The sequence below is a fragment of the Rhinoraja longicauda genome, chromosome 15, assembly GCF_053455715.1.
Source record: "Rhinoraja longicauda isolate Sanriku21f chromosome 15, sRhiLon1.1, whole genome shotgun sequence".
Lineage (NCBI taxonomy): Eukaryota > Metazoa > Chordata > Chondrichthyes > Rajiformes > Arhynchobatidae > Rhinoraja > Rhinoraja longicauda.
In genome coordinates this window covers 25829158-25852486 of record NC_135967.1, presented here as the reverse complement: position 1 = coordinate 25852486, position 23329 = coordinate 25829158, and the positions used below count along the sequence as shown (strand labels likewise).

At 40.2% G+C, this 23329-nt stretch overlaps 1 protein-coding gene across 9 annotated transcripts in view; it reads left to right on the top strand.

Annotated features, from left to right (window-relative positions):
- The first annotated feature begins 726 nt into the window (after positions 1-726).
- Positions 727-23329, top strand: part of dacha (dachshund a) — a 331988-nt gene continuing 309385 nt past the window's right edge. For all 9 annotated transcript variants that reach the window (XM_078412308.1, XM_078412305.1, XM_078412307.1 and 6 more), the window contains exon 1: positions 727-1219. In XM_078412308.1, the coding sequence (XP_078268434.1) occupies positions 777-1219 (443 nt within the window). In that variant the 5' untranslated portion in view covers positions 727-776. The remainder of the gene's footprint in view (positions 1220-23329) is intronic.

Here is a 23329-nt window from a genome sequence, read left to right as displayed (position 1 = left end):
CACAGATGCTGCCTAACCTAATGAGTTTTCCAACATTTTCTGCACTAACTTTATCACAATCCATATTTCAAGATCATGACGATGTTTGCTTTTGAAAAAAACAAACTATGTGCAGGGTGAGTTCCATGTGAAAACACGAAGTTGGATCAAGGGCAAATTCCAGTTCCTTTGGATTAAGGATAAAGCGCGTTGTCTCTGAACATCCAACATCCTACATCAGCCTGAAGAAGGGTCTCGACCCGAAACGTCACCCATTCCTTCTCTCCAGAGATGCTGCCTGTCCCGAGTGAGTTACTCCAGCATGTTGTGTCTATCCGCAGTTCCTTGTTTTTACATTCAAAACAAGTGTTTGAACCCATCCTAGAATAATTTACCGTTCAAAAGAATGGCATGAGCAAAATGCCTGTCAGGAAACTCTAGACTTTGAAAGCTGGGCAAACTTTAGGAAACTTAGGGGTGAGTTCAGCTTTAAACACAAACGCAGCGGCTCCTGTTCATTCAGTGATTTATTGATACATGCTCGGCACGTATTTGACGGAGGGCGCCAGTAAACCCCACCCCCTCTCCCCCATTGGCAGAAACGCGGCGCAACCCTGCAATCAGAAGCGTCTCTGCGGCTGCGCCGTTGTGGATTGGCTGCCCGCGACGTCAATCAGGCGAGGGGGCGGGCCCATGCGAAGACTAGGTGACTGCGGCTCCTCTCCTCTGCTCACTACATTACACAGACACACAGAGGCAGAGAGACGCGCACACAGAGTACATGTGGAAAAGTGGCCATGGCTGTGTCAGCTCCCGTTATCCCACCGCCCCCCCTCACTCCCACTTCCACCTCGTTAACAGGAGGCTTGTTCCGCACCGACTCCGTGTACACCAGCCCTTCGGAATCCCCCAAACTCAGCAGCATTGGTAACAACATCAACAGCGGCAACGAGTGTAAGATGGTCGAGCTCCGTGGAGTCAAAGTGGCGTCTTTCAGTGTGGACGGGCAGGAGCTGATCTGCCTCCCGCAGGTTTTTGATCTCTTCCTCAAGCATCTGGTGGGCGGTTTGCATACGGTTTACACCAAGTTAAAGAGACTGGATATAACGCCCGTGGTCTGCACCGTAGAGCAGGTCAGAATCCTCAGAGGACTTGGAGCCATCCAGCCCGGAGTTAACCGTTGCAAACTCATATGCAGAAAAGACTTTGAAACTTTGTTCAACGATTGCACCAACGCAAGGTAAGGTCGATCTCCCCTTCCCCTTGATGTGTTTCTCTTTCCACTCTTAGTTTTTTTTCTCTCTTTCCTTATTTCTTCCTATTTCCATTTCATCGCTGTCACCTGTTTGGACATTTTATCTACAGGCCAACAGGGGCTTTCGGTGATGAGAAACATCGTGGTCTTTCTCATTTGGAGACATGTCTAGATCCGGAAAACAGGAATACATCATAAAATATTCACCGGGATTAGCATATACTCTGTTTGTTAACTCCTTTATCATGATCGGTCACATCTCAGTTTCACTCATTTTACCCTCCCACCCCGCGAACCCTACTTTTAAGTTATCGCAAACAAGGAGCTCATAACAGCAAAATGAACGAAAGTGCAGACACTCGCTTATGAACCCGTTTTATAATTGTATCCATTCATCGTTTTGTAAGGAACACGCGACACCCACCGTGGCATGAACGTAAGAAATCACATTAATACGTGTGTTGTGTGGGTGTTAAACTATCACAACGGTTACTGCCCACGCCAGCACAAAGATCGGACGGCGCAAAGTTAAAGCGAGGAGCTAAAGATGGTTTATTCATAAACTGCTATCCTGAGCCACCACAACGTTCCTTTCATTTTATCGCGATCACGGAGCAGAGCCACTTTGCTAGGGGTTGTATGTTTTCTGTTTCGGCCTGCAGGACTCGCTGTTGTCATTTATAATCAACGAAACCCTCCCAGAAAACTTACTCCAAAGTGCTAAAGACATTCACAATGAACAAATAATGCAAGATGCAAAAAAATAAACTAAGGTGCCAAAGTAATCCGCGGGTTGATTTATCTGGTGCGTTTTTTTTGTTTTCTTTGAATTGACCAAGAATTAATTTTCCAGAGCGTCTTTTCAGACTGCAGATGTTGCAGTTTGTACAGTAAATCAATGGGGGCAGATCCAAATGAATCGCCTTGGATATGGATTTTGTGCGTGTTTTGATGTTTCCGTGATATTCTTAGCTTGTTAACTGACAGCTATATAAATGGTAAGCATATATTGCCAGACTTGTTTCTGGGAGACTATAACTTTGCAATAGACCGACCTGTCAAACTCAGTGAATTAAAACAAAACTTTTCGGATCAGTAATGGTGGGAGAATAAAACAATCCTTTATAATTCCTTGGTTTGAAATTGATCTGCAGGTTTTATTGCGTTCATTATTTATTGAAGAACTGCAAGCTAAACACAATGTTAAGCTATTTTGCACTTAGGGATTGCATTTAGAAAATTGGATGGAAATTGCATTACTGACGAACATCTGTGCAATTTTTCCATTGTATTGTTATACATAGGTGTAATTTCTCAGCAGAACTTTCGACCACATAATGTCATTTGTCCTTTGTAACGTGTATTCAGAAATAAAAAATGTCTTTGATATGCTGTATTTATTAGAGACACTCAAAAATGCTTTCAAAAATTATTTTTTTATTTGCCTCTAGCACAGGTTTAATAGAGTACACACTCGCCTGTTTGCAGAAATATTGTTTAATCACATTAATATCACAGCCTGAGGAGGGAAGATAATTGTACAAATGCATATAGAAATATCCATTGCTAACTTTTTATGATTAAATTATGTAAATGACCCATCTTCTGTCCTTCGAAGCACTAATCATCTAATTAGGAGTGATGTCTTGAATAGATGTTACTGAATCTGGATATATGCAATTGGGAATGTATAAAATTGGAACTGACATTCATAATTCGAGAAAGTAGCTTGCAAGAGAAATGTTATCTTATATATTCACATGTATTTGCTTGCAAGATAGAGGTTATATAAGCTTCATTACTATTTCTATATGCCTATATGTAAAACAAATACCACAGAAATGACCTTTTTTAGGTGGGCTAGTTTTAGGATTAAGGCAGCAATGAGAATAGCAAATTGGACAGGATTCTCCCTGTAATTAATTATATTCCAGCATATTCATGTAAATAAAATATATAAAAAGTCTTGAGGCAATGAAATTAATGATTAGGAACCTTTCTTGTATTTTCAGCATGATATGATCACTTTGAAAATTTGAAACTGACCAAACTAGCCAAGAAATAGAGGGAACTCACATGGCAGTAATCAATGTAAATAGTGCATTATTAACACTGTTATCATGATTGAATCAGAGTATATTTTTTTATACTGATTGCAGTATACAATGCTGATTTCCATTTACCTACAGTAAATAGAATGTCAAATGTGTCACAGGGAAATAAATACAGTGAAGTTTAAAGGGAGACATGATGCCCCAAAGCATCACTCAGTGGATTGATTTATCTTGCATGGTATAATGACTGCAGATGTGGATCTGTTATTTTAGATGAGGAATGAATTTGATGAACTGATAGCACAAGCCAAGAAGCGTGGTTTTAATTACTGATGTGGAATTTATTTGTGAAGCGCAAATGATTTACTACATTACTTTTTTGTTATTGGTGGATGATGTTACTCTCTACACCAAAACACTGTTTTTAGATTATTCACATAAAAAGGCATTTTTCGAGGGCACTACCATTTAATATACCATTTGGTTGGTAAAGGAACAGGATATTTTAGGATTATAACTGACTGGTATTCTACGATACTGAAAGCATTGTGAGTTTAGCGGTTCCTGTTCTGGTGAGGGTGGCGGGTGTTGTGGGTGGAGGGGGGATGTGGAGCCATGGACAAACCTTCGTTCAAAAGCACAACCCGTATCCGGCTCATTTCAAGTTTACTGCTTTTCGGAACTGTTCTGGGTCTCAGATAAAGTGAAATAAATTAAGGAACGTGAAATTGAACATGCAGAATATTTTATGGCTTTCTTTAGAGACACAATAGGAGTAATCTATACCCCTGATGTAATTTCCAGAGCATGGGTAGGTCTCAGAACACCTGGCTTACAGTTTCGGCACAGCTGATAAAATAAAGTTAAATTTTAGATCCCTGTGGCAGGCTGAAGAGTAGAAAAATAACATGAGGGTTTCTTTTGTAAACACAATAGATGGAGTAGGGAGATAAGGGTCTCCGTAGCTCTTTAATCATTCTTTGTTAAATAAGTTACTTTAAGGATCAAAGTACTTAAAATGTGAGATTTGTTTTTCATATGATATGTATTAATAATTCAAGGCTGATGTGATTCCATTTCTGCAATGAATACTCTGAATTTTGAAAGTTACCTTATTTTTTTTAGTCATAAGTAGCACCGGTTATCATTTTGATTATACTTCACTTGAGAAATTTCAGATAAATCAATATTGTTGTGTTGCCCCACAGTTATATGATTTGTGTTAACCTACAACTTAGTGGGGGATATTTGTTCATCAGCAGAAATAAGATATATTTGGCTCTGAAATATTCAACAATAACTTGTGTGGATTTTTTTTTTTTTATTGAAGTAAATTACTGAAAGTGTGATCATTGTAATGTGCAATTTCTTATGTCTAAAATGTAGCATTTGAACAAATGATGATGTTCATGCCTTTATGTAAAAGGTGATGATAACCATTCCATAAAATTTTAATAATTTGCAGATTTAAAATTATATTACTAAAATAGAAAGAGGATTTCTGTAATTAAATTATGTGCAGATTATAAATTGCAGGAATATAAGAATTTAAGAAATATATATATGACATTTTTTTGTAAAAGATAGTTTATAGATTTGTTGTAGAACAAGAGTTTTTAAACTTAGGATCAAAATGATTTTTACCAAGTTCAGGAATGCAACACATTTTAAATAGTAGTCACAAAACAAATGAAAATTGAAATGATTGCTTGCCATCTCCTAGCCCATAAAAGGAGCACCAGATAGCTTTAAGTTAAATGGCTTTCACCCTCTTTTTCTGGGCACAGTGTTATCTATTTGCCTTCAATGACTCTGGTATCTACCGGATTATAAAATTCTCCCTGATTTAATTTAATAGGTAATGGAAAATATAATTATCTTCCAAAGCTAAATAATAACTCATTTATACAGCTGTCTGTCCCTGAGTTACTCCAGGTTATTGTGTCTATCTTCGGTTTAAACCAGCATCTGCAGTTCCTTCCTACCCATTTATATAATGTCACTATAACTTAACACAATAAACAATTTATATATGTTGTAGTTCACTGTAGTGTGAGAAAGTAAATCTGATTTTGAAGAACAATTTAAATTGTCTGAGTTGCAAACAAGGAGATTTGCAATAGATTTTAAATATTTTATGGATCTTAACTACATATCAACAGTTGGTAGCTGTGTCAGAGAGCTAATTTATATGCCCTGACTTAAGGCAGGCCCCTGCTAAACCTTAACACAAGAACCACATCAAGTTAAAATCATTCAACGTCAGTCTGAATATTCAATTTACTCAAATATTCTAAACTAAACCCATTCCAAGCCACAGTTAATGGCATCCCTGGTAATGACCAGCAATTTGGCAAGTTGTCAGTTTTGAACAATGTTTATTTCGGTATTTTCTTCCCATTTTTATTAAGTTAATTTGGATATTTTGGTTGAGTTTCAGTATAATATGAGTTGTAAGCACATGTTTATAGTTCTGGATCTGTAATATTGTTTATTCTCATATACTGGAGGATTAACAAAAGGATGAAGCCAAAAAAATTCAAGGTATTTGACACCAAAACTCAAGATTATATCCATGCCAACTAAATAACAGAACGGAAATACAAAAGGCTGAAGATACTATAACATAAAAATCTCCATAAAACATGATAAGAAAAAGAAATCAGTTGACAAAACCCCTGGACATTGAAAACAATTCCGATACAAAATTTAAATTGCTTGCACAAAGCAACAACACAATTGACTACATTAAGATCCAATTAATTTAATTGAACATATAATTGCAGAGAAAGTGATTGTGTCACTGAAACTGTTCCAAAGCAATGTTGTTCCAGAAATAATTAGGAGTTTCATGCTGTTTCAATGTGAGATACTTCAGTAGTGTGTTTATATTTCTAAATATCCATTGCTTCTTGTACAGATTTGTTTTTAATCAGATAATTAAAGACATTTGCCCGGAAAGGAGCACTGCCTTTTAATGGGTTTGATGAACATAAATAGTTTAATGAATTGTTAATTTTTAAATATATTAATGTTAGCATGCCTTATAGAATATTGCAATCATCACACCTCGACATGGGGTTGGAATGGAAATTGAAAAGTCAGTCAAGGAATGAGAAAAACTAGATTCATATAATTTGCTCAGAATGCTTCTCAGCATTTGTTGCAATAAAATGTAAGCAAGAAAGATCCTGTACATATTTAGCATCATTTCAGGAATGTGGTGGTAGACAGATTCATTTCATTAGGGCCTTCACTTACTTGATTGATGGAGAGACATCAATAATCAATACTTTAAAGACTACTCTAAAAATTAACAAGCACACTACGCAATTGTTCCTCTCAAAGCATCTCTTGCAGTTCAAAGTCAAATGGCTACTACATATTGGGAGTCACTGTATCATTCTGGCCCACCTGCTCATTGTTGTTTGTTTCTAGGTGGTATTAGTGTATATTCTAATAAAATGAATTTTGGGATCTTACCCTGCCATGCAAGAATCCTAATTCTTACCCCGCCAAGCAAATTAAATCCTTAATAATGCCAAGACAGTTTGCAGATACTATGAAATACATCTCCCATCACTATATTTCCAGCTGCTGTACAATGTACCAAATATTTGCTCACCTGTTTATTATACATTTTAAATTCAGACTGACAATAGAATTAGGTCCATGAAGTATAACATCCTGAGAAGGACAATTCTATTAATAGACATTCTGGCATAAATTTAAAAAAGACCTATTGATCAGTTCAAATGCATCACCGGTTTTACAATGTCAAAAGGCATCTATTCCTTGAATCAGCTCCTCATGTATTTTAAGACATCACGTTCAGCCTTGGTAAAGGCCACTCTATGCTGTTTTCATGCATAAAGTATTGCCTGTGGAGAAAATTTATGACTCAAATGTTGATTTTTCAGCCTGCATGTAAGGCCAGTGAATGAGGCAATAAATATGTCATTCTGATCAGACAGATCACATTTGAGTGTCAGTTATATTGGAAATATATGCAGGGTTAAACAGTCGAAAAAATGAAGCTAGACCTTTTTCAGATATGATACTGGTTGGCCACGAACTCCGCCATCTATATCTGGCGATGACTAATCAGTATAACTGTTCTATTTTGTGTTTGACATCAACATAAGCTGCTGAACATAATATTGTTTTAGATAATGTTATTACCATTTAACTCTTTGCCCAGTTCAATTATAGTATACAATTGGGAATATAGCACAATTGTTACGCAGCGCTTCTATAATTGAGAAAAAATAAAGTATTTGCGTTTTCATTCTAAAAATTTCAAACAAGGCAGGGATAGTCTAAACTGGTAGGCACAATTGGCAGCCTTTCCATTCACTCTAATGACCATTTCACTGACTCTGAAAGTCCAGACACCCAAGCAACCCAGACCGACATCATATTCAAATACGACAAAAGAGTCTATGACTCTGTTAATCTCTTTGGTTGTTTGCTAATGATATTCTCGGCTGCACTAGGTGGGAAAACACAAAACTTCTTTAGGATAATCAGACCATTTAAAGGGGAAGGTTTTCTTCCAGTAAAATAGTATTACGATGTAAATATGACAAAACAAACTATTGGTGGTACATTTTAAAATGAAGTCTTTTGGGAACCAAACTGATAGTTAACATTTTTACTGGAATAAAATAATGTTTACTATCTTCTCCTTGGAGAGCATACAGATGCAAAGCAGCTTTTCACACTTTGACAGGCAACGGGATTCTGATTCAAAGTGTTCATTCAGATTCCTTTTTATTGAATTTTAGTATTCCAGGCAAATGCATTTCATAATTATATTATCCTCTATTTTGGTTACTTTTCAATTTTCATAATGGCATGCTTTAAATAGACCTTGAAAGGTTACTTTTAAGAAAATATTATGATACAGGTGGCAAACTAGGAACATTAGAGAAGATCAGAGAATATCATTGACTCAAACCCCAAGGAAATGAATAAGATGTTAACAATTACAGGAATGATTTCACTTAAACAACATTGATGAAAGATATCTGCAAGATCTCTCAATAATGAAAAACATCCAAATAAAGTTTGTTTAATTTCCACAGAAGATATCAAGTCAAAATCCTAGAATGCTAAAATATGAATTACTTAATTTCTATTAGTGGCAATTGAAATCAGTGTTGGTGATATCATATTGCTTGTAAATTAATTAACAGTGGGTTAAAATGTATGGTCAGTTATTATAACATAAAATCAAACATCTGATCCAAATGCTAGGTTAAAAAGTTACCTTTTATGTCAACTTCCCTCATTATTTTGTAAATGCTGTACATTAACAGAAAATCCCATGGGTCTCATAAGACTACAATAGTTCAAGAAAAAAACCCACAGGATTTTACTGAGTAAATTGCACATCTATAATATCTGCAAGGAAATTGCCAATAATCTAGTAGCTTCTCCAGCCAAAAGTACTATCGGAACAATCTTCTATTAAAGAGCAGTACAAGAGAAAGGTTAATTCAGACATGTTTGTTCCTAGTTGAACTCGACACTATTAATAAGGTTTTTGGTGACATGTGCCACGACTACCCATTTTGTTACTTTGCTCAAATTGTCGAGAAAGGTTTGTCAAAGATATCGGTTATCAGTTGATAACTCTTCCCATTTCCTTAATTTGTTTCGTAAAATGGAAGTTCAAATGCTGGTAGTTTAATCTTCAGTGTTAGAAAGCTACAGGGGGAGTTGAAATATTGGAGAGTTCTGCAAAGAGCTATAGTTTGGGACAATTGAAGAAGAAAAAAATCCTCTGCAATTTTTTTGTGTGGGTCAGCATGTCACCAGCTGTTAGATGCAGAAAAAAATGTCTGTAATTGTGCATGTAGGACTTTTCCCCATTGTGTGTGTTTATTCAGAAAATTTAAAAGCAACCAACCGAATATTTTGTGATGGACCTGCTAAAAGTCAGCCCAATTATGGGGAAATCTCTGGTTGGCTGAGTTTGAATTTGTGAAATTGACTTAATAAGAATGTCAGTTTGAAAGGAGATACGGCAGCTTCAACTGCAGCCTCATCTTTATATTGGTTAATTAAATTATTTCAATTACTTGAAGCCAGGTTTATTAGACGATGAGTCTAGAGAGTTCCACTAACACTGAGATAAAAGGAAATTTGTCTGTTGATGCCATTGTTTAGTTGAAGCTCTTTGGTGCTGACAGATGTCCTATAGCACCATCAGGGCAGGGAGGCCCCAGTTAAAGTAATGGATAGCAGTCTCATGTAAAGATTGGTCCATTACAAGGATGGATTTTCAGCAGGCTATAAATCAGTGCCTGACTCATTTTCTTTCCCAGCACAGAGATGAGCTGCTGTTTTTCTTGTTATAATTGAACGTCAGCCATGAGCAAAGGGCAGAAAAGGGAATTTTATGTTGACATTCATTATTTTTTTCACCAAGTAAAAGACAGGAGGGTTTTTGTTAGGCAAATATTCATATCATATCTCGAACCTACATTAGCACATGAATGTGATGCCTTTTTCACCTCGTTTCAATAATGATTCAAATTGCTTAGGGGTTCCAGCTCACTGTTTACTTATTACAGAACATGTCATGCTTTTATCAAAGCATTTTTAAAGTTGCAAGATTACAATGGCCTTAAATTTAAGAGAATGACAGTCACTGCTGTGTAAAGAGAGGTTAAACACAATTTACATATTCATTTCATGATTCATTTGTTTGATAATTTATATGTAGTTAGAGTGTGTTTTGCCAATTTTGTGGCCACATATCTTTAATCATTGTCTGACAGATCTGCTGGGCTTGGCTGAAAACAATATCAGAGCATTACTGGAAATCCAAATGATTTTATATATATTATTAAATAATGGATATTTTGAGCCCTTCCATTATTTTCCTCCGCTTCTGATCCTGCTGCATGTACCTTCATGCATCCAGTTAACTAAGAGGCTGGATGATCTAGGCAGCATGACTCACCGGGTCATCAGTTCCACTTTTTAGCTAACTAGAGGGAGGTACATTTAAAGCAAGAAAAATAATCTCCCTGAAACATTTTTGTAGTGTGCTTCTCTTTCAAGACCGAATATGTCACAAGAAGTTTGAATAGAGAGTAATAAAACTCGTCCACTGGTTGCAAGTGTATCGGAGTGCTGAACATTTGTTTTCTAACCCTATAGCTGGTAATTAAGCACTCCTACCATTTTACACGTCAGCTGGTGTATTGGTTGTTTCAAAGCAAATTTTATTTTCAGACAACTTTCTTGTATGTTAACAAGTTATAGATTTTCCATCATACTGTTTTATGAAGAACTTCCTTTATCATATCCACCTTTGGCTGTCCAAGATGTCTAGCACTGATAATACAGAAATTGAAAGTTGATCGTCTATTTGTTTAGATTGTCGATGCAAGTCAGATTGGTGATATACTGATATTATGCTGTAGTGCTTTGGCATGGTGGGATGAAGATTTTGACTGATTTCTTGCTTGTTGAGTTTCCAGTCTAATCAAATGGGCATTAATTTGAGATGCGTTAACTTTCCCACGTTAAATGACAGGTGAGAGGGCGATAGTTTGTGCCATTCTTTTGCATGTCGCATCACCAATCCATGAGCAGCTCGTTCAAACCTTTAGTAACAGATCACCCAACCACCTTCTTGTCCTAGAAAATGATACATGAAATGGGAAGATCTAATGAATAAGAAAATCAATACATTAAAATATAGGTAACAGAAAACTGCTGCAGCCCAGAGATCCATTATTCTGTAAGAGGAACAAAATGGAGTGAAATTTGGAAAAGTTGCCTTTTATCTTTAATTTGTCCTAAAGCTATGTTCTATCTAGAATTTATTCCTCGGGTAATGAAAGTAAATTGATAAAATGCTGAGTAGAAATAAATGTTTATGTTTGAAGTTAATTTATTTGTGACAGCATGTGTGTGAAGGGATTCATTACTGTTTGTTAATTTTAATGTTTTGCCATTCAATGATTTATTTCATCTGGCTTTAATTTATAAACCAGAACAATTAATGTACTGATACCCTCCCAGTTAATGTATCATTTTTTAAACAAGGGTCAATGATACCATGAAACATTTATATGCTATCAAGATGTGACACATATACTTTATAAAATGCTTTAAAATCAGTTAGATTCTTTGTTTGACCCTCTTGTTCTCAGTGGCTGACACTAGAAAATGTTTGTTTTGATTATTTATTTTCTGAGCTGCCGAATCAAAATAGTTGATGGAAGATATTTTCATTTATTTCAGCAAAATGTTCCACTTCGTAGATTATGCTCTTTGGTTGCTGAACAACACCAGATGGCGTCACTTTAGTCATTGTGTAGGTAGAATGGAGCGTACAGATGGGATAAATTCCATGCCTCTTCAAGTTAGGCTTTAGATTGATTAATGTATAATTGTCAAAAGTTTGCTTTAGGAAATGTAAATCAACACATTTAATTTGAATTCAGAGAAAAGCATATGGCGGTGAGCTTAAAGGAAACAAAAGTAGCATATTTTAAACAAGTAGGAAAAAGTCAGACAAAGCATGATCTCACCATTTTCAGGATAAACATGAGAACACAGAGCAATTAAATTTATTGACATGTTTTGGTCTTCTCCATTTTTGCCTATCTTCATCTTTTCCTCTGGTTCTTCCTGTTTGTAATGGATTCTCTGCTTTGTAATATTTGTTTCGAATGACCCAGGAACTCGAGCAGTCTGCTGTCTTATTAATTTTTAATATATTAAGTGTTTTACTGTTGGGAGCAGGTGTCAGGAAAATATTCTAATTGTCAGCTTTAGGGAAAAAATATCGAATCCTGTTGTCAGTTCTCTGAAAATAGACTGCAGAGAAATCAGCAAATTCTTGCTTATGTTAAATGTTCCTGACATTTGTTCTGCTGGAATTATATACAGTTTATCTGCTAAGCTGAACATTTTATCAGCATGACAATTGAATTGTGCTGTGTATATGTGGCAGAAAAATGGTAATTGAGTATTTTATCAGAGGCTTCCATGAAATGGACTTTGTAGTCATAAATGAAGATTAAGGCTGTTGTTCACAGAGACGAACAAATTGGAGTGATTTATTATCTGTGACATCAATATGTCATTGCTTGGATACAAAATGAAAAACACTGAATTGCAGCTAAGCAGCGGAAGGTAAATACAGGTTTTAATTATTTGCTCCAAACCATTAAAACTGAGATGAAATTGTCATTAAGATCGCACAGCTGTTACACTAGGCTCATTTGTGTGGATTAAAAAAAGACAGTAATAAAGGATCATGTCAGAACAGAGGAACAATGAATGCATGATTCATTGTAAATAATCATTAACACAGGAATCCTGAAAGGACTTTTTGACTTACACAGTTCGCCTGGCACTAATCTGTATATCCTTATTGAATTCTTTTGAACAACCTAATTGAAAGTAGGTTTTTAAAACAGCCATTAGACTTCTCGACTCTTGCTCCACAATTCAAAACAGCAGACAATTCAATTAAGACACTGTTTCTTCATTTTACAAAAACAATCTCAATACATGGAAGTATTATGCAGCAGAATGTTTTACGAGTATAGTCTCTATTGAAGTAACTTTGGCTATACATTGCAATTATATTATGATTAATTTGATTACATTTCTGATTTTCTAACTTTAATATCAAGCCTAAATCTTACTATGCTCATATTATGATAATATTAATGAATTTCCCAGTGTTGATTATCTTTCCATGGTACCATTGTTCTAGCACAAGTATTCATTTTCCAGGCATTGGGAATGTTGTCAGTGGTGTCAGATTGCATTGTGAATTATATGATAATGTCCACGCTGTCAAGAAGCTTTGTATTATACCCTTTTAACAGGAAGATGACATTATTGGTCTATAAGTTGCTTCTGAAGCTTCTTAATATTTTATAAGCCAAGGTTTTTCCAAGAATTTTGTAGTGTACTAGATTTTAATTAACATATATGCACCTATATCACACTCTTCCTCACGCACATTTTTATGTCTTCAAAATAGCAGCCTGTAGAATTAACTTTAATTCCACGCATTTCATGTTTTATTTATCTTGGTTTGTCGGTTTCAAACATCGCATTTTAAATGTCAGAAGTATTAAAATAAGGAAAAAAAGCAGTCATTTGGTTCCAAGGTTAATTGTAGGTTAATTTCTACTGCTGAGGAAGTATTACGGTTTGTAACAAGCTTTGCACATTCTCTTGCTAAAGTGAAGCTTTAAGCAACTTTACATTCTCTTGAGACCACTGGGCGTATTTGCCGAATGTGAAGTGGCCAATTGGAAATGGTTACTTGTCGATCCACAGGAAATCAAGCCATCATTAGGCTAGTTAGAAGTTTTGTTTATCCCAATATATTTTTCCATTCATTTCAACAGCAATTTCCTTCTTTTCACAGAAATTTTCAAAAATGATGTGAATATTTAGAAACAAAATAGTGACATCTTATGTATGAAAGATGTGCCTTGAAATGTAAACAAGGTTTCTAATTATATTGTTTGTGTCGTCCGTGAAAATCTCGCAAAGATCACTTTCATGAGAGAGGTATTCCTTAACATCAGATATAAGGTACCTTCAAACATCGTTCCGGATTTCTCTCACTTGCTGGATTATTTGGACATTCTTGTTGGCAGGGCTGTAGCTGTGTTCTAGGTCTTGAAACGGAGGACGACCCGTAGGAAGTGCTCTGGAGCACTCACCCGACTCCGGCGACACGGATTACGCACACCGCTCCCGAGTATATTCCTCGCAAATCTACATTCTCTCAACAACAAAGTGGACGAACTGCAACTCCTGAGCCATACAAACAAGGACTTCTCTCGAGCCACTGCCTTGTGCTTCACCGAGACCTGGCTGTGTGAGTCGACCCCGGACAATGCCCTGCAACTAGCTGGCTTTCAACTACACAAAGCGGACTGCTAGGCAGAGGCAACGGGAAAAACAAGAGGAGTTGGAATATGGTTCTATACTAACCAGGACTGGTGCAGTGACATCACGGTACTGTCAAACTTCTGTTCCCCCAATCTAGAATATTTCTTTATCAACTGCAAACCCTTTTATTCTCTGAGGGAATTTGCCTCTTTTATTCTCGCTGAAGTTTACATTACCTCCCCCCCCCCCCCCAAAGCCTGCGTACGTGAGGCTCAAACGCAACTCGCTGACCAGGTATTGAGGGTAGAGAGTGACCTCTTGGAATCTATGTCATTGTTTTGGGGGACTTTAACAAGGCCAACGTCAGTTGTGAGCTCCCAAAGTACAGACTTCATGTTACCTGCCCCACCAGAGGGGCTATTGATCACTGTTACACTTCAATCAAGAACGCATATTGATCTGTTCCCCGGGCAGCTCTGTCTCTCTGATCATTGTTTAGTTCACTTTATTCCGACCTACAGGCAGAAACTAAAATCTGCTAAGTCTGTGGTCAGAACAACGAAAAGGTGGACAAGTGAGGGCATTGAAAAACTACAGTCCTGCTTTGACTGCACTGATTGGAATGTGTTCAGGGAAGCAACCACAAGCCTCGAGTCCACAGACACTATGACATCCTATGTCAGCTTTTGCGAGGACAGTTGCATTCCCACTAAGAACCGGATCTGGTTCAACAACGACAAGCCCTGGTTCACAGCAGAACTCAGACAGCTCTGCCAGTCAAAAGATGAGGCCTACAGGAGCGGGGATGCAGACCTCTACAGGCAGGCCAAGTACAAGCTGAGAAGAGAAATCAGAGCTGCCAAGGAAAGGTATTCTGAGAAGCTGAGGAGTAAGTTCTCAGCTAATGACTCTTCTTTAGTTTGGAAAGGCTTGCAAGAAATCACCAACTTCAAGAGGAAAACCCCCCGCTCCTTGGACAATCGTCAGCTGACCAACGACCTGAACAAGTTCTACTACAGATTCGAGAAACAGAATCATGACCCTGGGACCCCCTCCCCCCCCCCCCCCCCCTCCCAATTACCACTTCACACCTACTCACAGCCTGACTCCAGTCTGCAAAGACTGGCCCCTTCCCCACCCCTCAGCAATCACCACTTGCAGCCTGCCTCCAGTCTGCAAAGACTGGGCCCTCATCCTCTACACACCCCCTCCTTGCTGGCCAACAACAGTCTGGCCACTTCTCCATCTCCAACAATAGAAATTGAGGAGCTGGAGAGGCTATTCAGGAGACAGAAAAGCCAGAGATCTCCAGGGCCGGACAATGTTTCCCCCTCTACCCTCAAGCTCTGTGCTGAACAACCGGCACCGGTCTACACAGACTTTTTGAACCAGTCCCTGCAAACCTGTACTGTCCCTGCCTGCTTCAAAGTCTCCACTATTGTCCCTGTACCCAAAAAGACAAGGATCACTGGTCTTAATGACTACAGGCCTGTCGCACTGACCTCTGCATTCATGAAGACCTTTGAAAGACGTGCTGGCCCAGCTGAAAAACATTGCAAAGCCCCTGCTTGACCCTCTGCAGTTTGCATACCAGGCCAATAGATCAGTGGATGACGCAGTCAACCTAGGCCTGCACTTCATTCTCCAGCACTTAGACCGCAAGGGGACCTATGTCAGAATTCTGTTTGTGGACTTTAGCTCTGCATTTAACACCTACTACACTCCAAACTCTCCCAGTTGACTGTGCCTGAACCCCCCTGTCAGTGGATCATCAACTTCCTGACAGACAGGAAGCAGCATATGAGGCTGGGAAAGCACATCTCGGACCCACAGACCCTCAACATAGGAGCACCGCAAGGCTGCGTACTCTCCCCTCTCCTTTGCTCTCTACACCAATGACTGGACCTCCACAGACTCCTCTGTCAAGCTTCTCAAGTTTGCGGATGACACAACCCTGATTGGACTGATCCAGGATGGGGAGCAATCTGCCTACAGATAGGAAGTGACACAGCTGGCATCCTGGTGCCATCGCAACAACCTGGAGTTCAATGCTCTTAAGACAGTGGAACTGATTGTAGACTTTAGGAGAGCTCCCCCCCACTCACTATCAACAACACCACAGTCACATCTGTAGAGTCATTTAAGTTCCTTGGAACCATCATCTCCAAGGACCTTAAATGGGGGGTCACCATTGACTCCACAGTCAAAAAGGCCCAACAGAGGATGTACTTCCTGCGGCAGCTGAGGAAACACAATCTGCCACAGGCAATGATGGTCCAATTCTATACTGCCATCGTAGAATCTGTCCTCACCTTCTCCATGGGTCAAGATGACAGAGAGAGGGCCTGCTGGTGCCTGCAAGATCATCTCTGACCCCTCTCACCTTCTCCATCATGGTCTGGTTTGGCTCAGCTACCAAGCACGACATCCAGAGGCTGCTATGAATCGTTTGATCAGCTGAGAAGGTTGTTGGCTGCGACCTTCCCCCCAATGACGGACTGCACATTGCAAGGGCCAGGAAGCGAGTGGGCAAGATCATCTCTGACCCCTCTCACCCTGGCCACAAACTCTTTGAAGCACTTCCCTTTGGAAGGCGACTCCGGACTGTCAAAGCCGCCACAGCCAGACATAAAAACAGCTTTTTCTGTGAGTAGTAGCTTTACTCAGTAACCAAAAGTCTGAAGCCTCTTTTTGCTCTGGTTTATTTCACTCACATGTTTAAACTGTAATGTTGTATTCTTAATGTTTTAATGTTTTGAGCTTTATTGTTAATTGTTTACTGTATGTTTTTGTTACTTGCGAGCGGAGCACCAAGGCACATTCCTTGTATGTGTACATACTTGGCCAATAAACTTATTCATTCATTTGTTCATTAAAAATGATGCTTGTATGCATTTTTGGTTGTACACTGCACAATATATTTTGGATTTCCTTAATGACATTTATTATTCAGACATTATTAAGAATTTCAAAATGCAATCAGAATTCTGTTTCAACTGTTTTGTATCTCTGGCCATTAGACAAACATACAATCACCCTTTAAATCAAGAGAGTTTTATTGTTATGTGTCCTGAAACGGAACAATGAAATTCTTGAAGCAGCACAACTGATCTAAGCATAGAATTCTGAAAACATCACAATAAACAAAGCAAAATAATGCAAACAAACAAACAATAATAGTGCCCCCGAGTCTATGTAGTTCGGATCTTTTTTTGGAGGTTGTAATGTTTAATAGCCAGCTGTTTGTATGGAAGAAGCTGCTCCTGAACCTGAACTTTACAGTCTTCAGGCTCCAATACCTTCTTCCCGATGGCAGCAGTGAAATGACAGTGTGGCCAGTGTGGTGTGGGTATTTGATGATGCTGGCTGCCTTTTTGAGACAGTGACTCCTGTAGATCCCTCCGATGGTGCGGAGGTTAGAATCCATGATGGACTGGGCAGTGTTCATCACTTGTTGCAATCATCTTTCTTTCTGGGCGATCCAGTTGCTAAACCAGGCCATGATGCAACCAGTCAATATGCTCTCTAATGTACACCTGGAGAAGATTGAAACGTGATTGATAGTTAGCTGACAGTTTGCATTAGAAGAACCTGCAATGGTCTCAGAATATAACCTCAAGTTGGCACAGGTCCATGAGACCTTGTTTTGGACTTGCATGTGATGTTGAAGGCACTGGAATAACATTAAGAGATGAGAAATGTTGCTTTGCTGAAAGCAAATTACAGAATTGACCTTCATAAATTCTGTCACCATCTCATGACAGTATTCTACCAATTGTCGTAACTTACTTGAGATCATGTTGTTGGATTGGTTTGACACACTCTAAATTCCCTTGTTTCTGGAGCCGTAATGTAGGCACTCTGAGTTGGCATCCCTGTACACAGGCACTGGATTTTTTCCCCTCGTGTTTCAGAGATAAAAACCATAAGACGTTTCATGATGGATGTCTCTACAAGTGTTTTAATAGAATTGGTCATTAACATTGCAATAGCCCATCTGGCACCCTGGTTAAAAAAACCAAGTGGTTAATTGTCATTTTTCACCTGGAGCCCCATGGATGTCCTCATCTGCGTCCTCTCCATCAGAACTTGTGTATTTTCCCCACATCCCCAACACCCCTCTTTCCCCCCCTCCCCCTGCCCCTCACTTGGGAACTGGCATCTGTTCTCTTCGTTCTGTCTGTGCTGACTGCTGGTGATTCATTCCCAGTGTCTTTCAACCTACTGGTAAATTAACTTCTGATTTACGATGGATGTAAGAATTTGTAAATGTAGCAGTGGCAGGGAGTGTTCTATTGAATAGAGTTAATTCTTCATTTCACTTCTTGTTCTTCAAACCCTATGTAGTTCGGTTGTAGCCAGGGCTGGATTAACATCGTAGCAATAGTAACATTTGCTACAGGCCCCACGCTTTCGAGGGCCCCGCGGTGTGTTGCGCGCGCCGCTCCCCAACCAGCGCAGTTACAATGTGTTGCCAATGCCGCGGTTAGAATGTGTTGACGGCAGGGCTGCACGGACCAATGGGTAGCCGGCACGTCACCACCCTACCGCCAACCCCGAGACATAGACCCTCCCCCCCCCCCCACCCACCAGGGGTGCAGTGCTGACCAGCGGACCTCACCGGAGCACTGCTCTGGCACCTCTGGTTTGAAGAAAGGTCTCGATCCGAAACATCACCCATTCCTTCGCTCCAGAGATCACGCTGAGTTTCTCCAGCATTCTGTGTCTATCTTCAGTGAACATCAGCATCTGCAGCTTCTTCCGACACATAACTTCTCGACAGGCCGCGGCGTAGCAACCCTCCTCCCGGCCCGGACGGCCGCCATTGGTGGGGGTGATGGGGGGAGGAAGAGTCCTCTCCCGTCCTGGTGTGGGGATGTTCAGTGCGGTGGGTAGAAGGTGGCGGCTCTCCTTCTGACGGCCCTCGGGGGCCTAGAGCATGTTGCTGCGCCGATGCCGCTGGACTCTGGGCAGCGTAGGGAAGGCGCTGAGCCGGCCGGGGAGAGGAGGGGACGGGGGACGGGGGAGCTGTGGACAGGCCCAGCACCAGGCCTAGGCCTCCACCTCCACCAATGCCCTGCCTCACCACCGCTGCTGCTGCTGCCGCCTTTCCCCCTGACCCACGTCAGGCTCACTGTTACCTGGTCACGTCCAGGCCCTGGCTCCGGCTGCTTCCCCCGGTACCAGGCCTGGCTCTCCCGCCGCTACAGCGCCGGCAAACCCGCCCCCAAGAGACAAGCGCCTCATGGAGGTCCAGCCAGATGATGGGTGACGTTTCGGTTCGAGACATTTCGGAATTGGTTGGCAGACAGGAAGCAAAGAGTGGGAATAAACGGGTCCTTTTCAGAATGGCATGCAGTGTAGAGTGGAGTGCCGCAAGGCTCGGTGCTGGGGCCGCAACTATTTACAATATATATTAATGATTTGGATGGAATTAGAAGTAACACTAGCAAGTTTGCAGATGATACAAAGCTGGGTGGTAGTGTGAACTGTGAAGAGGATGTTAGAAGAGTGCAGGGTGATTTGAACAGGTTGGGTAAGTGGGCAGATGCGTGGCAGATGCAGTATAATGTAGATAAATGTGAGGTTATCCACTTTGGCGGCAAAGACAAGGAGGCAGATTATTATCTCAATGGTGTCAGATTAGGTAAAGGGGAAGTGCAATGAGACCTGGGTGTCCTTGTACACCAGTCACTGAAAGTAGGCGTGCAGGTACAGCAGGCAGTGAAGAAAGCTAATGGCATGTTGGCTTTCATAACAAGAGGATTTCAGTATAGGAGTGAAGAGGTCCTTCTGCAGTTGTATAGGGCCCTGGTGAGACCTCATCTGGAGTACTGTGTGCAATTTTGGTCTCCTAATTTGAGGAAGGACATCCTTGCTACAGAGGCTGTGCAGCGTAGGTTCATGAGGTTAATCCCTGGGATGGCGGGACTGTCATATGAGGAAAGATGGGAAAGTCTGGGCTTGTATTCACTGGAGTTTAGAAGGATGAGAGGGGATCTTATAGAGACGTATAAAATTATAAAAGGACTGGACAAGCTAGATGCAGGAAGAATGTTCCCAATGTTGGGGGAGTCCAGAACCAGGGGTCACAGTCTAAGAATAAAGGGGAGGCCATTTAAAACTGAGGTGAGAAGAAACTTTTTCACCCAGAGAAACTTTTCCACCTTGTGGAATTCTCTGCCACAGAAGGCAGTGGAGGCCAATTCACTGGATGAATTTAAAAGAGTATTAGATAGAGCTCTAGGGGCTCGTGGAATCAAGGGATATGGGGAGAAGGCAGGCACAGGTTACTGATTGTGGATGATCAGCCATGAGCTGGCTCGAAGGGCTGAATGGCCTTCTCCTGCACCTATTTTCTATGTTTCTATATGAGCAACATTCTTCCATCCTCAGGAATGTTTATTTCGGTTGTATTCTGCATGAGAGTGTAAAAAGGCCATCTGTTTGCTTCAATGACTTAAAAGCGGCAAGCGTGCATCTTTGCCATCTCTCTCTCCCTTGAATCTTTGGCACCCACCATTTAAAATAGTGATTTTTAATGCTTATGCGTCCTTGCTACTGTTCACAGAATTAAGACTATTTGCCATGTCAAACCATTGGTTCCAATGGCAGTAGACTAAAGATTCTGCCATATCTACAGTAACCCTCCTGGTTAGGGTATAACTGAAGCCAAGATGTTAGATTTTGCTATATTAACTAACTGTTCTCTTATAACATTGTGGATTGGTATGCTGCAAATGCATGTATCACACAATGTGTCATTCCTCCACGACGTGTAACTTTGACGACTTCTTTCAGGTCACAAAATGTAATTTCTGCATTGGGTCAGCTATAGCCTTGTTGCTTCCTGCAGACCAGTGTCACTCACATAGAGCAGCTGATATTTCAGATGAGTTGACATGATGGAGCATAATTCTTGAATTTTTTTTAATTAAATTCACCATCAGCAATTTTTCCCTGTGTGGGATTGCTCTTTACTGTTTTCCTGTTACTCAACTACAATTATTTGGATTTTTTTCTCAAATCTGTTTGGTGGAACATAATTTCTTGTTTTATCTACAAATATATGGAACTGGCCGGCAGAAGTAGGATTGGATTAGCTTCGTGGTTTGAGCCTCACTCTTAGGGTGTTCATTGCAGCCAATGAGATAAGCACAATTGTAGGTTTAATGTAGAAAATATGGCACCCATTTTTTGGGAAAATGTGATTGCGTTCATATAAATTATTTTAACAGTGTTGAGTCATGGAATCGCAACAGGGAAGCAGGCCCATTGGCCCAGCAAAACCATGCCAATCAGTTTTAGACTATTCCTCCTTTAACACATTTTTATTCTTTGCAGGTAGACACAAAATGCTGGAGTAACTCAGCGGGACAGGCAGCATATCTGGAGAGAAGGAATGGGTGACGTTTCAGGTCGAAAACCTTCTTCAAACTGATGAAAGGGGAGTGGGTGGGACAGACATAGAATGTAGTTGGAGACAGTAAGACTGGTGGGAGAACTGGGAAGGGGGGGGGGGGGATGGAGAGAGAGGGAAAGCAAGGGCTATTTCAAGTAAGAGAAGTCAATGTTCATACTGCTGAGGTGTAAGCTACCCAAGTGAAATATGAGATGCTGTTCCTCCAATTTGCATTGGGCCTCACTCTGACAATGGAGGAAGCCCAGGCCAGAAAGGACAGATTGGGAACGGGAGGGGGAGTAAAAGTGCTGAGCAACCTGGAGATCAGGTAGGTTAAGGGGGGTTGTTTGTAAGTTAGATACCTAAAATTGGAGAATTCTATGTTCATACTATTCGCCTGTAAGAAAATGAGGTGTTGTTCCTCCAGTTTGTATGTAAACTCACTCTGGCATTTAAGGAGGCCCAGGACAGAAAGGTCAGTATGGTAATGGTTAGGGGAGTTAAAATCAGCAAGTGAGGGGAGCCTGGTTTCTAATCAATTTAATTAAGAAACTTATTGCTTGTTTAAGACCCTCTTTGAGAAATTAGTGATCAATGAGGATGAGATCTCCCTTGTTCAAAGATCATTTAGGATCCCATGATGCCAACAGCAGGAAAGATGTTTGCCACCTAGAAATTGGATCAGCGAGCATCACAGTTTTATTTACTACGTGACTTGGGTTCAATGAAGAATAAAAAAATAATTGAAAAGTGGAGGCTTGCTGTGAACTGCACCACCAGGGTATACGTTTTCCTCTGAGTGCATGCCCCTCATATTAATGGGCATAGGAGGCTGGTCTTGCTCAGTGGTGTCCCAGCAGCAGGCCATGCACAGCTGGATCCCACATCTGGGAATTTCATTTACAAACAGGCAGTGTAAAGACTGTGCAGATTAGTAAGGCAGAAACAAGGCTTCATAGTACACATGAGGCATTTCACAGAGGAGCAATGACTGAACACAGCCCTGTCCATGTCATCCAAAGTGGGAACTTACCTCAAGTTGTTCCTGTTTAAACATTATCCCCCTTCTCCATTCCCACTTTGATCTCACATTTACCCCCTCAACTCAGTATAGCAAATTGTGGAGTCATGCATTTTGGTAGTAGGAATAAAGGCATAGACTATTTTCTAAATGGTGAGAGAATCCAGAAATGGGAGGTGCAAAGGGACTTAAGAGTGCTATTGCAGGATTCCCAAAAGGTTAATTTGCAAGTCGAATCGGTAGAAAGGAAGGCAAATGCAATGCTGGCATTTATTTCAAGAGGCCAACAATACAAAAACAGAAATGTATTGCCGAGCTCCATAAGGAGCTGGTCAGGCTGCATTTTGAGTATTGTGAGCAATTTTGGGGCCCATATCTGAGGAAGGATGTGCTGGCTTTGGAGAGGGTCCAGAGGATGTTTAGGAGAATGATTCCAGGAATGAGCGGGTTAACATATGATGAGCGTTTGATGACACTGGGCCTCTACTCGCCGGAGTTTAGAAGGATGAGGGGGGACCTCATTGAAACTTACCGAATGGTGAAATGCGTGAATAGAGTGGATGTGGAAAGGATGTTTCCACTAGTGGGAGAGTCTAGGATCAGAGGTCATAGAATTAAAGAAGGTTCCTTTAGGAAGGAGAATAGGGGGAATTTCTTTTGTCAGAGGGTAGTGAATCTGTAGAATTCATTGCAACAGAAATCTGTGGAGGTCGTCAATGGATATTTTT